Genomic DNA, 13,222 nt, shown 5'->3' with positions numbered 1-13,222 from the left:
GGTATTGTTCTCTATCTGTGCTTAGCTAGTTGAGACTCTTGGTTTTTATGAACTTGTTTAGGTTGCTAGATTTGTTCTTTATCATTGTCTTTCTCTTAGCTTAGGGTTTGTTGACTGACTTATACCCATCTTGTTTGATCTTATTTTAGTGTGTTGTTTCAAAATGTTTGGGTTTTGTTTGTTAGGTTTTGTTGATTTGATTTTGTGGTTGTAGATTGTATGTGTGCTTCTGTCTTAAGTATTTTGTGTCATCTCATTCTCATCAAAATATGTCTCATTGACATATGTTTGTCATTTGGGTGATATTATACTCTGTAGCATTAGAACTCTTCTGCAGATTGTTGGTTGTTCTTGAGTATCTACCAATGGGTACACTCTTTTGAGTTGTTGGTTTAAGTTTTGAGGCTTTTCCTTTATACAGCCATCTTTGGCCTTGTTGCTCTACACTCATCTCTTTATGACACTAACAAAGTACTGATTTGTTTTACACATGTACTGTACTTTGTTGTTGTGGCCTTTTCTGCTTGTTTACATATGACTCCTTCATCCCCAAAGAAGAAAACACCTGCCAAGAAAGCAGATAAGAGAATGAAAATGGACCCTAATCTGTTTAGGTCTGTTTCCCATTTTGAGAGATATAAGAATTTTTTCTTAAAGGCAGGAGTCATACAAGAAAGGTTTGTGGATTTGGAGGACTTGAGAAACACCTTTATCCCTAGTTGTTTTGAGGGGAGAGGATGGGACAAGCTGCTGAGTGATTTACCAATTGTGTGTGAACCCCTGATTAGGGAGTTTTACTCCAATTGTGATAAAGGAAGAAGAGTTGAGCTGCTGGGTTAGAGGAACAGAATTTACCTTAGATGCACATCACATTGATGATGTGCTAGGTCTTGAGGGGTTAGAAGATCATGAGTTCATCAACTATAAGGATAGGATGCTTTCTATAGAAATTGTACAGCAGAGGATTGGTGGACAGACAGAAGGGAAATGCCTTAATACCACAACCTTTCCAGTGGACATGAGGTGTCTCACTATTATCATGATGTTTAAACTGTATCCTATAAAGAAGTTGACTACAATTAACAATGCCAAAGCTATTTTTCTGATGGAGCTCAAGGAAAAGGCATTCATTGATATCAGCTCCCACATATTTGATACTATTGTGGATGAGACTAGAACCACTTCTAGGCCTAAACTGATCTTTCCTAGCCTACTCATGAGGATTTTTAGAAAGAAGGGTGTTGCAATTCCTCGAGACATCAGTCCCATGTCTACACCTTCAGCAATTAACAAGCAAACCTTCAAGAGGATAAGTGTTCGTCTTCCAAGTGAAGAAGATGAAGGTGATGAAGGAGAGGGTATCCCAATGGAGACTGAGGCAGAGGCAGTAAGTCAGGCATCAACTTCAACACCCAGAAGGAGTGGCAAGAGGACTAGAGCATCAACTTCTTCAGATATACCTCCAGATGCATTTCAGGTCATTTTGAAAAGACTTGATGGAATCAGAGAGGTCCAGACCGAGCAGTCTGAGAAGATAGCAGCCATGCAGGACCAGCTTGATGTTCTATCAGCAAAATTTGACAGTTTCACCACACATCATGGGTAGTGACCCTTTGGCCATTCCTGTAAAAAAGGGGGAGAAGTTTCTTTTGGAGCAGCCCTTGAGGGGGAGTACTAATTTGAGGGGGAGCAGTCAAAAACTGTGTTTATCTTGTTTACTTGGTTTACTTTATATATATATATATATATATATATATATATATATTATTAATGTTTTTAAGTATATAATGTGGTTTGTACCCATGTTGCTTTTGTAAGCTTTTAAGGTTTGTTTTCTTTATCCGTAGGCTTTATGGTCTGTACCATGCTTTATGCAGCCTTTATACTTTGTTAAATCAGTACTTCTAACTAAATGTCATGCATTTTCTTATTAAGTACTGTCACTCTTGTACCCTTGTAGGATTGTTCCTAGATGCATATACTTAGTGTATTATGCATTGGTTGAGTGTTGGGCATACAAGTAACTTGCATTGTTCTTGTTAGCTTGTATGTTCAAGTGTTCATTCTAAGTGTGAATGAGCATTGTGGTCACTACCTTGTAATGATTGCTTGTTTGATCAAGCCATGGTCTGTTTCTTAACTCCATATTTGCTTGATCACATCTTGCCTGCTTCATATGCATTTCATACTTTTCTGCATACAATGATTATGGTGTATTGTTGTGTTTCAGGAGATTCATGTTCATATGATTCAAGAGCATCACAGTTTCTAGAGTTAGGTGTAAGTGAGTTGTGCTCAACTGTTCCCAACTCACATATTAAGTCTAGAGTCTGTTTTAGGGTTTTGTCACGGAATAGCCAAAGGGGGAGATTGTAAGGTTGAATTTAATCAACCATCTTGTTGGCTTTATTCCATGCCAAATGTGCTTGTATTTCAACAATTAGTAATCCTGTATTTAGGTGGGATTGTTGTAAGGGTCGTGAGTGAGATAGTGTGTTGAAATGCTTAAGATTGTGCAAGAAAAACAGAGACTCGCGACTAGGTCTCGTGGGTTACTCACGGCTTCAAGCCACCAGAAGATGCACACGTGCCAGACATGCCAGAAGTTGAAGCATCATGCTAGCTGGAGCACTACATAGGACAACTGGTCGTTCTGTTATCTCGCGGCTGGATCTTGTGACTCAATCAAGCCGCGGGGCCAAGCCGCAAGCCAGCTCTGTTTTGAAAAACCTGACTCTTCACATTCCATTCTCACCCCAGTATAAATACCCCTTATACCCACGAAAGAAAGAGAGCTTCCAGAGATAATTTTGAGAGAGAAACCCTAGAGTAAAACAAGATTGATTCATCCACAATCTTCACATAAGAGACTCTTCAAATTCCTCAACTCTCTTCCTTTTCATTGTTAAATCCTTGAGAGGCCTTTTACCAAAACCTTTTCTCACCATATCCATTACTGTGAGAGGGTTGTTTGGTGTTCTGGGAAGCAGTTAGGAAGGAACCAATTTACATTAGTTGATGCTATGGTCAAGTAGTGGAATCCGGGAAGCTAGAAAAGAAATAGGTTCGGCCAACCTCGTTGGAGCAAGAAGCTTGGAGGGCTTAGGTACACTGGGTAGATTAGACTTGGAGGGTCTATTGCTGTTCATGTATCCCAACTACATTTTTTAGTAGATTACTTACCGCTTGGAGGGTGACGAAGAGGTTTTAGGCCGAGGGCTTCGGTTTCCTCTTCGATAACACATCGTTGTGTTGTCCTTGTGTTTGCTTCTTCCTTCCCCTAATCTTTGCCTTTTATTTTCTGCTGTGGATGTGATTTTAATTGGCTTAGATTGTTTACCAATTCTGTTTATAGCTTGTGTTCATTTTCCGCACACTAGTTGTTTGTCATTAAGCTTGAATTGATTATTTTGTAATTAGAGGTCTAAACGTTCAAGGGTGTTTTATACACTATTTGAACTTTTAGGGTTTGCCTTAGTTTCTTGATTTTAATGTTTTTTGCACTTTGGTTTTGATTTCTTTTTGGTCAGGGGAAGTTTCTCTTTCTTTTTTTTCTTTTTTTTTAATTTTTCTTTTTTTTTTAATTCCAAAAAAAAAAAAAAGGCAAAACGGCGTCGTTTTAGGAGTTTTAACGGCAGCCACTAATTGAGTTGTAACGGAATCCTGCATTGACAAAAATTGAAAATTAGAGGACTGAATTAACAAAACTGAAAGTTAGAGGACTGAAATGAAAAAATGTGAAAGTTAAAGGGTCAGTTTTGCATTTTTGCCTTGTATTTTTATTGGGTTCATTAACAAGGCGAACATTTGACTTTGGCCAAGACCAAAGCTTGACAAGATTCATGTTGGCATAATCACAAAACAATTCCATCAAAAAAATAAATGATAGAGCTTCATGTGAGGCTAAACATAAAACACAAAAACTAGCACTGGCATGTTCATTTTTTCTTTGGTTACCCAGTTCATACCAGATCGCGAAACATATAGTTTTATGGACCTGAAAAGTCACCTTTGTACGTCCCGCATGCCGCAGGTGCAAACTATTCTATTAGAGAAGTTTGTACTGCTCTTCAATTCAATGGATATAATTTCATCAGTTGCTTTATGGAGAACTATGTCAACCTCTTGTAATTGAGGTGATAAAGGAAGCTCAAAGGCGAGGGGCATGAATATCAACCCATTCTGAGTAGGATACAAAGGAAATGCACCCCTCTGCAAAAACCAGGACAACTTATAAGTTTCTAATTGCATGAATCCAAATAGTACAACTAGAAAACTAAAATTTATCAGGTGCATAACTGCATATACGACCGCCCAAAGTGCCAGTAACATTCATTAAATCGAATCAAACAAGATCCCTTGGGCCAAAGCCATGTGATCAGATGATAATACATTCCGATATATCATATTTCTTAAAACTACTGAATCCAATACATTTCTTTCATGGAAAAAAAAAACAATGGACTGGAGTCAACCGCTTTGAAGCATACAATACCACATACCAAATTCTGTTTGTTTACAATATCACCTTAACATGACACCTTGATCAGGGACATTTGCAATTTTGTGTTAACTTCGTGCATGTATATGGTATCATATGAGGGGAAAAAAACTCACAAAGTTTTATTTCTTGTCTTTTTTCCCCACTAAAAATACCTACATTTATTCATATAGGGCTCACCTTAGCAAAATCTTCTTCACGAGAAGGTTTCATAACATATCCAACAATCACGACACTGTTACCAATTGCCTGCTTGCAATGCAAAACATATAAATAAATAAAAAGAGTGATAAATGTGTGTAACAAAAGAAGGTACCCACAGGTGTACTTATTAATAAAAAAAGGTAGTCATACGTGAATGATACTTGTAGCAATCAAATTCTGAAGTTATTTTTTTTTAAAGTAAAACAATTATATTCAAGAGAGGAGAATGTTTGAATACAATGTGTGCAATGAAATACTCCTAAAAAAAATTAGGATCTAAGATTCAGAAGATCTATAAGGTCTAGAAAAGAGGATGAAGGGACACTACCTAGATTAGTCATCCAATCATACAGGGGTTTTAAAAAAATTGTTCAATAACATGATTAGGGTGCCTGGCACTATTAAAAGTTCTTAATTCTTTTTTTCCAAAGTGGCCACCGTAACATTACACATAGCAGTGTTTCAAGTATCCTTTGGTGGCTTGGGAGAAGGTGTGTTTACCATTAGAACTAGGTGGTTTGGGGATCAGGAAGTTAGTGCACTTTAATAAAGCCCTGTTAAGGAAATGGTTATGGAGGTTTGGAAGAGAAGGCACTCACCTTTGGAGGAGGGTTATTGCAACTAAATATGGAGAGGGTCAAGGGGGTGGACTACTAAAGCATGTAGAAGGGCCCACGGATGTGGTCTGTGGCGTGGTATTCATGATGGATGGGAGAGTTTCTCCAAACATGTGGCCCTAGTGGTAGGTGATGGCACTCGTATCCTTTTTTGGCATGATAAGTGGGTTGGAGAGAACACACTTAAAATGCTCTATCCTCAGTTGTATATGTGTTCTAATGACAAGGATGCTTGCATTTCTGATGTATTATGCTACCGGGAGGGTGGAAATGATAGATTTTGGAATGTGAGATTTTACAGGGATTTTCATGAAAGGGAGTTAGAGGCTGCCTTCTCTTTCCTTAAGTTCATTCAATCTCGAATCCCTAGGGGTGTTGGGAGTGACACTTCTCATTGGTGTCTCAATGGGAATGACAAGTTTGATACTTGGTCCTATTACAATAACATTCGGGGTGCATCTGCCTCCAATTTTCCATGGAAGGGCGTTTGGAAAGTTAAGATTCCTAAGAGGGTGGCATTTTTTGTTTGGATAGCGGTTCATGGGCAGATCCTTACATTGGATAATCTTATGCTTAGGGGGCGCATTTTGGTGAATCGGTGTTGTATGTGCCATCGTAATGAGGAAACTGTGGATCATCTCCTCCTCCATTGTCCTGTAGCTCACTCACTGTGGGTTTACATGTATCAGATTTTTGGGATCCAATGAGTCATGCCAAGCTCTGTGGGTTTACATGTATGGTTCCTGGCTGTTTGATGTGGATTGTTTGGACGGAAAGAAACTGGCACTCTTTTGAGAATACTGAGAAATCTTTGGTTCAATTACAAGCTCTATGCCAGAAAACCTTATTTGATTGGTCTAAGTGTTGGGGCTTCTCGGATTGTGCTACTATCTTGGAATTTATTTCTTCTCTTAGTTGTGCACTTTAAGTTTTTTCTTGTTGTTTGATGTTGTTTGTTTGTTTGTTGCATTTCCTTGTGTTCACCATCATAAACACCTTGTATTTGCTTTCGTTAGTGTTAAAGTTTGTTTAATAATATTCTTATTCCCTATCAAAAAAAAAGAATTTCTTTTGTTTCTTTTTTTTTGATAAGTAGAATTGCTTTTGTATCTTACATCCGTTACAATGATGCATCTTCCTTGCCAGCATTCCAAAATCTGTTGCACAGTTTTTGGTAAAACACAAATTACTCCTAATAATGCAAATACAAAATATCAAATATCTTATGCCAAGAATAATGGAGTAAAAGATGTTCAATTGACTCCCCACTATTCTTGCACATACAACACCAACTAACAAGCATAATACTTCATTTCTGAAGATTGTCCAAAGTCTAAATTTTACCCAAGGTAAGCAACTTTACCCAAGGCACCTTAACACCCATATGCGTCTCCACAGAAATTGCACTTAGATAGACCCTCTTAGAGTATCATAATTCGAATGAATTTTAAAATTTCCATATTAAATCAATCTCTGTACTAACTGTTCCTATTCTTGACTAGACAAAAAATAGAATACAACAAATTAAAGAGATTGTCCATAGACTCTAGTTCCCAGTCCTAGAACAACTAAGAAAACTGAGGATTCCAACACCGAATACTTCTGTAATCTTCATTGACCAATAAGAAGCCATTGAAGCTTCCTTACCCACTGCCAATCTCAACAAACAGATCTGGAAAGAGGTCTTTTTAAAAGGAGAATCTCTACACCATAGGTGATACCAAAATGAACATGAGAACCATCCCCAGCAAGAAAATTCAGATGATTGGAAAGGAGTTCTGCCCTGCTCTAATACTCTCTCCCAAGCTCACCACTGACCACCTCCATGGTCCTATAAGGCTTTATTAAAACTAAAAGTACTCAATTTATGGACCCCCAAACCTCCCTCCTTTATTGATGAACATTTTTTACCCAATCTACTAAATAAAACTTAAGACTTATCGCCCATCTCTCCCTACAAGAAGTATCTTTGGACAATAATATAAAGCTAAGGCCCCAAGACATTTATAATAACAAAAACCTACACCCTTCAAGAACAATGATATAAACACCTATTCTTAAAAAATCTGACTTATCTGTTTCTACAAGTTATTTTTAAACATTAAAAATAAAAATTAATAAATAAACAAATAAGATCTTCCATAATTGGAACAGTGATAAAGGGGCAAAGTTACTTTTGAAACCTTTCTATTTATGTGGCATATGGTTGAAGGCAACTCTTCTAGCTTGTTCATAAAAATCATGCTTGAGTTTTCACATGCACTGCCACCTTCAGTAACTGTAAGCAAATGACCAAATAGACTAAGCAACGAGTTTAACTTTAATTGGTTATGCAGTCAAGAGAGACTATCAAATTCTGACCAAGTAAAAAGCACACATACATAGCAAGATGAATATGAAAGACAGAAAATGACTAGGCTCAAAATATAATTATGCCTAAAAATAGCACCCTATGCAGTATGAACACAGAAGAGGGAAGTGCGCACCATCTGCTGATTCTTGCCCAAGAGATCCTGCAATAGAACATCAAGCCAATTAGATGTTTGCAGTTTTCTTTCTGGTAGACACAAGAAAAACATATTACAAGGTCCAAAGAAGTTAAAAAATTTATAGGTCACTGTCATCCCATCAAGATAACTGATTTCCAGAATAGGACACTCCTGTACCATTGTCATTTGTAGCTATCAAGGCCACTGCAGTCTCTAACCCAATTTATGCATCCATCATAAAACCAAAAACTTCTCCTAAATTGCATATTTTTTTCTAAATAAGATCCCAAAGATCTCACACCAAGGTAATCGGAATTTACTAGATGGTTGTATTCTTTTATGTTAGACAAAGCTCTAGACACATTCCAAAGAGAGCTGAGCTCAATATTCAGTTTGAGACACCTAAAGTAGTATAAAAAGATAATACTTTCCAGAAAATCCAGTCTTATACTCTTATATATCCCAAGCCAAACAAAACTCTGAGGCTTTCATCATTGGGGAAAAATAGGTTTTGTGGTACTCACTGAGAACAACGATCAGCCAACCGCAATTGCTTAGTTTAGGAAAGAATTCCTTCTTCTTGTCAGAAACTACGTACAAAATACTGCCTCCAGTGTCACCCCAAGCTAGCATAATCTCATTTTTAGCATCATCTACAGAAGATGTATTCAAGATAAAACAATCAAACGAGTAAAGCGTTGCCAGCCTTTTAAGAAGACTCACCTATAAGAAGAAAATACAAATACATTAACAGCTTTTCGATCAGGATTAAAGAAATTCTGTCCGAATTTCAGTAGTGTCCTGAACCAGTAAAAGGACATTACAAGTAATTAGCATCTTAATACTTAACGCTAACAAAATGGAATAAAATTTGTAACCGAATAAATAACGATACTTATGAAATTGGGAACAGAGTTCAACATGTAATTCAAAATAAAAATTTTAAAATTTTTTTGAACAATGATAAGATTAGAAACTCACTTTTGAGTGTGTTATGGATCTCAAATAAATGAGAATGACAATAAATTTACATTATATTGATATATTTATATCTATCAGGAAAAAAAGTTCGATGTTATATGAGTAGCACAAGAAAAACTACCTTATCATCTGAGAGCCCCAAGTCATAAGAAATCCCCCGCAAAAATAAGGCGAAGCATGTTGGTCAATAGGACTTAATACTTTTAGAAATGCATGGCATATAAGACATCCATTTCTTAGAGAGTAAATTTTCTATGTTATCCTCTCTAAGTCAAGGATTCAAAACAAACTCTTATGAGGAAAAGAACACAGTTTAAGTTGCATTAATGGCAGGAAAAACACATGAAAAGATTTAGACTTTCCCCTTTATTGATCTACTATTTTTCTTTTAAGAATAAAAATATGTTTATACTAAATTTTTATTAATACGAAATCAAAGGAAAAAAAAAAAAAAAAAACTCATCAATAGAATTTAAACAAATTTATCAAAAGAGTATAATATTCAAGAAAATGAGAGAGATTGAAAGCCAGCAGAAAATTTAGACACTTTATTATGAATGGATCAACTACAAAGGATCCATGGCCAACCCTAAAATTTGGAACTAAGTCTGGGTGGTGGTGGTGGTGGTTGTTATTGTAAGCATGCAAGCAATAAAACACTTATAATCAATTCATGAGGATAATCAGAACCATTTGATTGACAAAATAAAAGATACCCAGAACACAATTTGTAGTTATATGTAAGGTTGAATTTAATCAACCATTTAATTGGCTTTATTCCGTGCCAAATTTGCTTGTATTTCAGCATTTAGTAACCCTATATTTAGGTGGGTTTGATGTAAGGGTAGTGAGTGAGATAGAGTGTTGATTGCTCAAGAGTATGCAAGAAAACAGAGACTCGCGGCTTGCTCTCGCGGGTGACTCGCGGCTTCAAGCCGCCAAACGCAGCACACGTGCCAAGCGTGCCAGAAGGTGAACAGTCATGCTAGCTGGAGCACTACAGGAAAAAACAGGACAACTGGGCATACGATTATCTCGCGACTGGATCTCGCGACTTAGTCAAGTCGCGAGGCCAAGCCGCGAGCCACCCCTGTTTTGTAAAACCTAACGTTTCACTTTCCTCTCTCACTCCAGTATAAATACCCTTTATACCCACAAATGTATGAGAGCTTCCAGATTGAATTTTGAGAGAGAAACCCTAAAGAAAAACAAGATTGATTCACCAATAATCTATACATTAGAGTCTCTTCAAATTCCTCAACTCTCTTCCTCTCCATTGTCAAATCCTTGAGAGGCATTTTACCAAAACCTTGTTCTCACCATATTCATCACTGTGAGAGGGCTATTTGGTTTGCTGGGAAGCAGTTAGGAAGGAACCAATCTACATTGGTTGATGCTATGGTCTAGTAGCGGAATCCGGGAAGCTAGAAAAGAAAAAGGTTCGGCGCAACCTCGTTGGACCAAGAAGCTTGGAGGGCTTAGGTGCACTGGGTAAATTAGGCTTGGAGGGTCTATTGCTGTCCATGTATCCCAACTACATTTTCTAGTGAATTGTTTATCGCTTGGAGGGCGGCGGAGAGGTTTTACGCCGAGGGTTTCGGTTTCCTCTTCGATAACACATCGCGTGTTGTCTTTGTGTTTGCATCTTCCTTCCCTTTTATCTTTGCCTTTTATTATCTGCTGTGGGTTGTGATTTTAATTTGGCTTAGATAGTTTATCCAATTCTATATTATAGCTTATGTTCATTTTACGCACACTAGTTGTATGACATAAAGCTTGAATTGGTTAATTTGTATATTGGGGGTCTAAACGTTCAAGGGGTGTTTATACACATATTTGAACTTTCATTATAAATACATAAAGGTTGAGTAATTGACCATAAAAAAAGTTTGTACACCTCAAATCAAAGAAAACCCAGAACGGGGTTGTAATAAAATATTGGGCAAAGAACAATGAAGTTGAAGAAGAGAGAGAGAAAGAGAGAAATACCGTAGGGATTTTGGAATGGCGGAGCATGCGGAGGAGAGAGTCAGCACCAGGTTGCAAGGATGGGTTTTCGTGTTGAGGAGAGTTAGATGCTAACACTACTGACTTGTCCAATATCACTCCTCCTGCAACGCCCATCTATCTCTGTGTATGTGTTTGTGTTTTGGTTTTGTTGCAGAGAAAGAGAAACGTTTAAACAAAAAGGAAAAGGTAATGCTAAAGAGGGAATCAACTGCAGGTTTCTCTTTTCTGGAAGCTTTTTTTGGATTTTTTTTATAAAATAACTATAAAACCCAAACTATGTTATTAGTTAGGCAAGTTTTGAAACAAATTTGGTTTCTAACAAATCGAGTCCAGAGGACTCGATTTTGGGGAGCTGAGCTGGACAAGCTGTGCACGTAGGCCTGGAAATCGAGTTCATTGGACTCGGTTTTTGTACATGGAAATCGAGTCTGCTGGACTCGATTTTTGTTCATAGAAATTGAGTTTTCTGGACTCGGTTTTTGTTCATGGAAATCGAGTCTGCTGGACTCGGTTATTGTTCAAACACCATGAAATAACTTAACCCCTGTTTGCTCTCCACAAAACAAAGCAAACCTCTTTGTGCCATAGGCCGGTCAGTCCCAGTGGCCTTCCAGAACCCAGCTCCAGTCACTCGGTTTGGTCGTGCACTATTCCTATATTTCCTGTCCCATGGGCAGTAGAAATACCACTCTTTCTCACCAGTAGCCGCCAGCTCTTTTGAAGAAAAAATTGACATGGTAACTATTCATTTGGTTCACTATTCATCAAAACTTGAACAAAATCATAACTACAGAAAGTTTATCCTCAAAAGTTTCAAGAAAGACAAAATCAGTTACAAAGCTCTAAGACTAAACATTACTTTGGAAAATATTATAGTACACAAAGCTTTCAAAGTACAGTGATGATGTTAGACTTTTGTTTGCTATCTGAACATGACATGAAACTTTACACCAAACTAGAGGGACTTCCTAGCTATTTGAATAGTTTTAACAGTGATTACAATAGATAATATCCTGATGCTTGTGATTCGGTATGCTTTGTTTTGTGGAGAGTAAAACAGGGGTTAAGCGGTATGCTCTGTTTTGTGGAGAGTAAAACAAGGGTTAAGTTTCATGCATGGTGTCTGTGTTTGAACAAAAACCGAGTCCAGTAGACTCGATTTCTACGAATAAAAATCCAGTCCAGCAGACTCGATTTCTATGTACAAAAACCGAGTCCAATGAACTCGATTTCCAGGCCTACGTGCACAGCTTGTCCAGCTCAACTCCCCAAAATCGAGTCCTCTGGACTCGATTTGTTAGAAACCAAATTTGTTTCAAAACTTGCCTAACTAATAACATAGTTTGGGTTTTATAGTTATTTTATAAAAAAATCCGCTTTTTTTTAAGTTTTTAAAGTTGAAACCTTTGCACATTGGATTTTTTTTTTAAATAACTATAAAAGCCAAATTATTTTATTAGTTAGCCAAGGCATTTTTTTTCAGAAATAACCATAAAAATCAAACTATTTTGTTAGTTAGCAAACCTTTAAAACAATTTTGCTATCTAACAATTCGAGCACGTTGTAAGGTTGAATTTATTCAACCATCTAATTGGCTTTATTCCGTGCCAAATTTGCTTGTATTTTAGCTTTTAGTAACCCTGTATTTAGGTGGGTTTGTTGTAAGGGTAGTGAGTGAGATAGAGTGAAGTTTGCTCAAGAGTGTGCAAGAAAACAGAGACTCGCGGCTTGGCCTCGCGGGTGACTCGCGGCTGCAAGCCGCCAAACGCAGCACACGTGCCACGCATGCCGGAAGGTGAACAGTCATGCCGGTTGGAGCACTATAGGACAAAACAGGACAACTGGCCATACGGTTATCTCGCGACTGGAACTCGCGACTCAGTCAAGTCGCGAGGTCAAGCCGCGAGCGACCCCTGTTTTGTAAAACCTGACATTTCACATTCCTCTTTCACTCTAGTATAAATACCCCTTTTACCCACGATTTTAAGAGAGCTTCCAGAGAGAATTTTGAGAGAGAAACCCTAAAGAAAAACAAGATTGATTCACCAACAATCTATACATTAGAGTCTCGTCAAATTCCTCAACTCTCTTCCTCTCCATTGTCAAATCCTTGAGAGGCATTTTACCAAACCTTGTTCTCACCATATTCATCATTGTGAGTGGGCTGTTTGGATTTCTGGGAAGCAGTTAGGAAGGAACCAATCTACATTGGTTGATGCTATGGTCTAGTAGCGGAATCCAGGAAGCTAGAAAAGAAAAAGGTTCGGCGCAACCTCGTTGGAGCAAGAAGCTTGGAGGGCTTAGGTGCACTAGGTAGATTAGGCTTGGAGGGTCTTTTGCTGTCCATGTATCCCAACTGTATTTTCTAGTGGATTGATTACCGCTTGGAGGGCGGCAGAGAGGTTTTACGCCGAGGGCTT

At 37.8% G+C, this 13,222-nt stretch overlaps 1 protein-coding gene across 4 annotated transcripts in view; it reads right to left on the bottom strand.

Moving 5' to 3' along the window:
* The window catches only part of LOC126701828 (inositol 1,3,4-trisphosphate 5/6-kinase 4-like), a 92,882-nt gene extending 82,061 nt beyond the window's left edge, over positions 1-10,821 (bottom strand). The window contains exons 1-4 of one of the 4 annotated variants that reach the window (XM_050400234.1): positions 8,914-8,950; positions 8,336-8,464; positions 7,809-7,835; positions 7,497-7,600 (exon numbers count right to left, since the gene is read on the bottom strand). In XM_050400234.1, the coding sequence (XP_050256191.1) occupies positions 7,497-7,600; positions 7,809-7,835; positions 8,336-8,444 (240 nt within the window). In that variant the 5' untranslated portion in view covers positions 8,445-8,464; positions 8,914-8,950. Of the gene's footprint in view, positions 1-7,496; positions 7,601-7,808; positions 7,836-8,335; positions 8,465-8,913; positions 8,951-10,781 lie in introns of those variants that run through there. The other 3 variants (XM_050400233.1, XM_050400229.1, XM_050400230.1) reach the window with 3 other exon arrangements.
* Positions 10,822-13,222: the final 2,401 nt, after the last annotated feature.

Source organism: Quercus robur, chromosome 10 (assembly GCF_932294415.1).
Source record: "Quercus robur chromosome 10, dhQueRobu3.1, whole genome shotgun sequence".
NCBI classification, from domain to species: domain Eukaryota; kingdom Viridiplantae; phylum Streptophyta; class Magnoliopsida; order Fagales; family Fagaceae; genus Quercus; species Quercus robur.
Note: the sequence above shows the minus strand (reverse complement) of the source record. Positions and strands in the feature narration are given on the sequence as shown.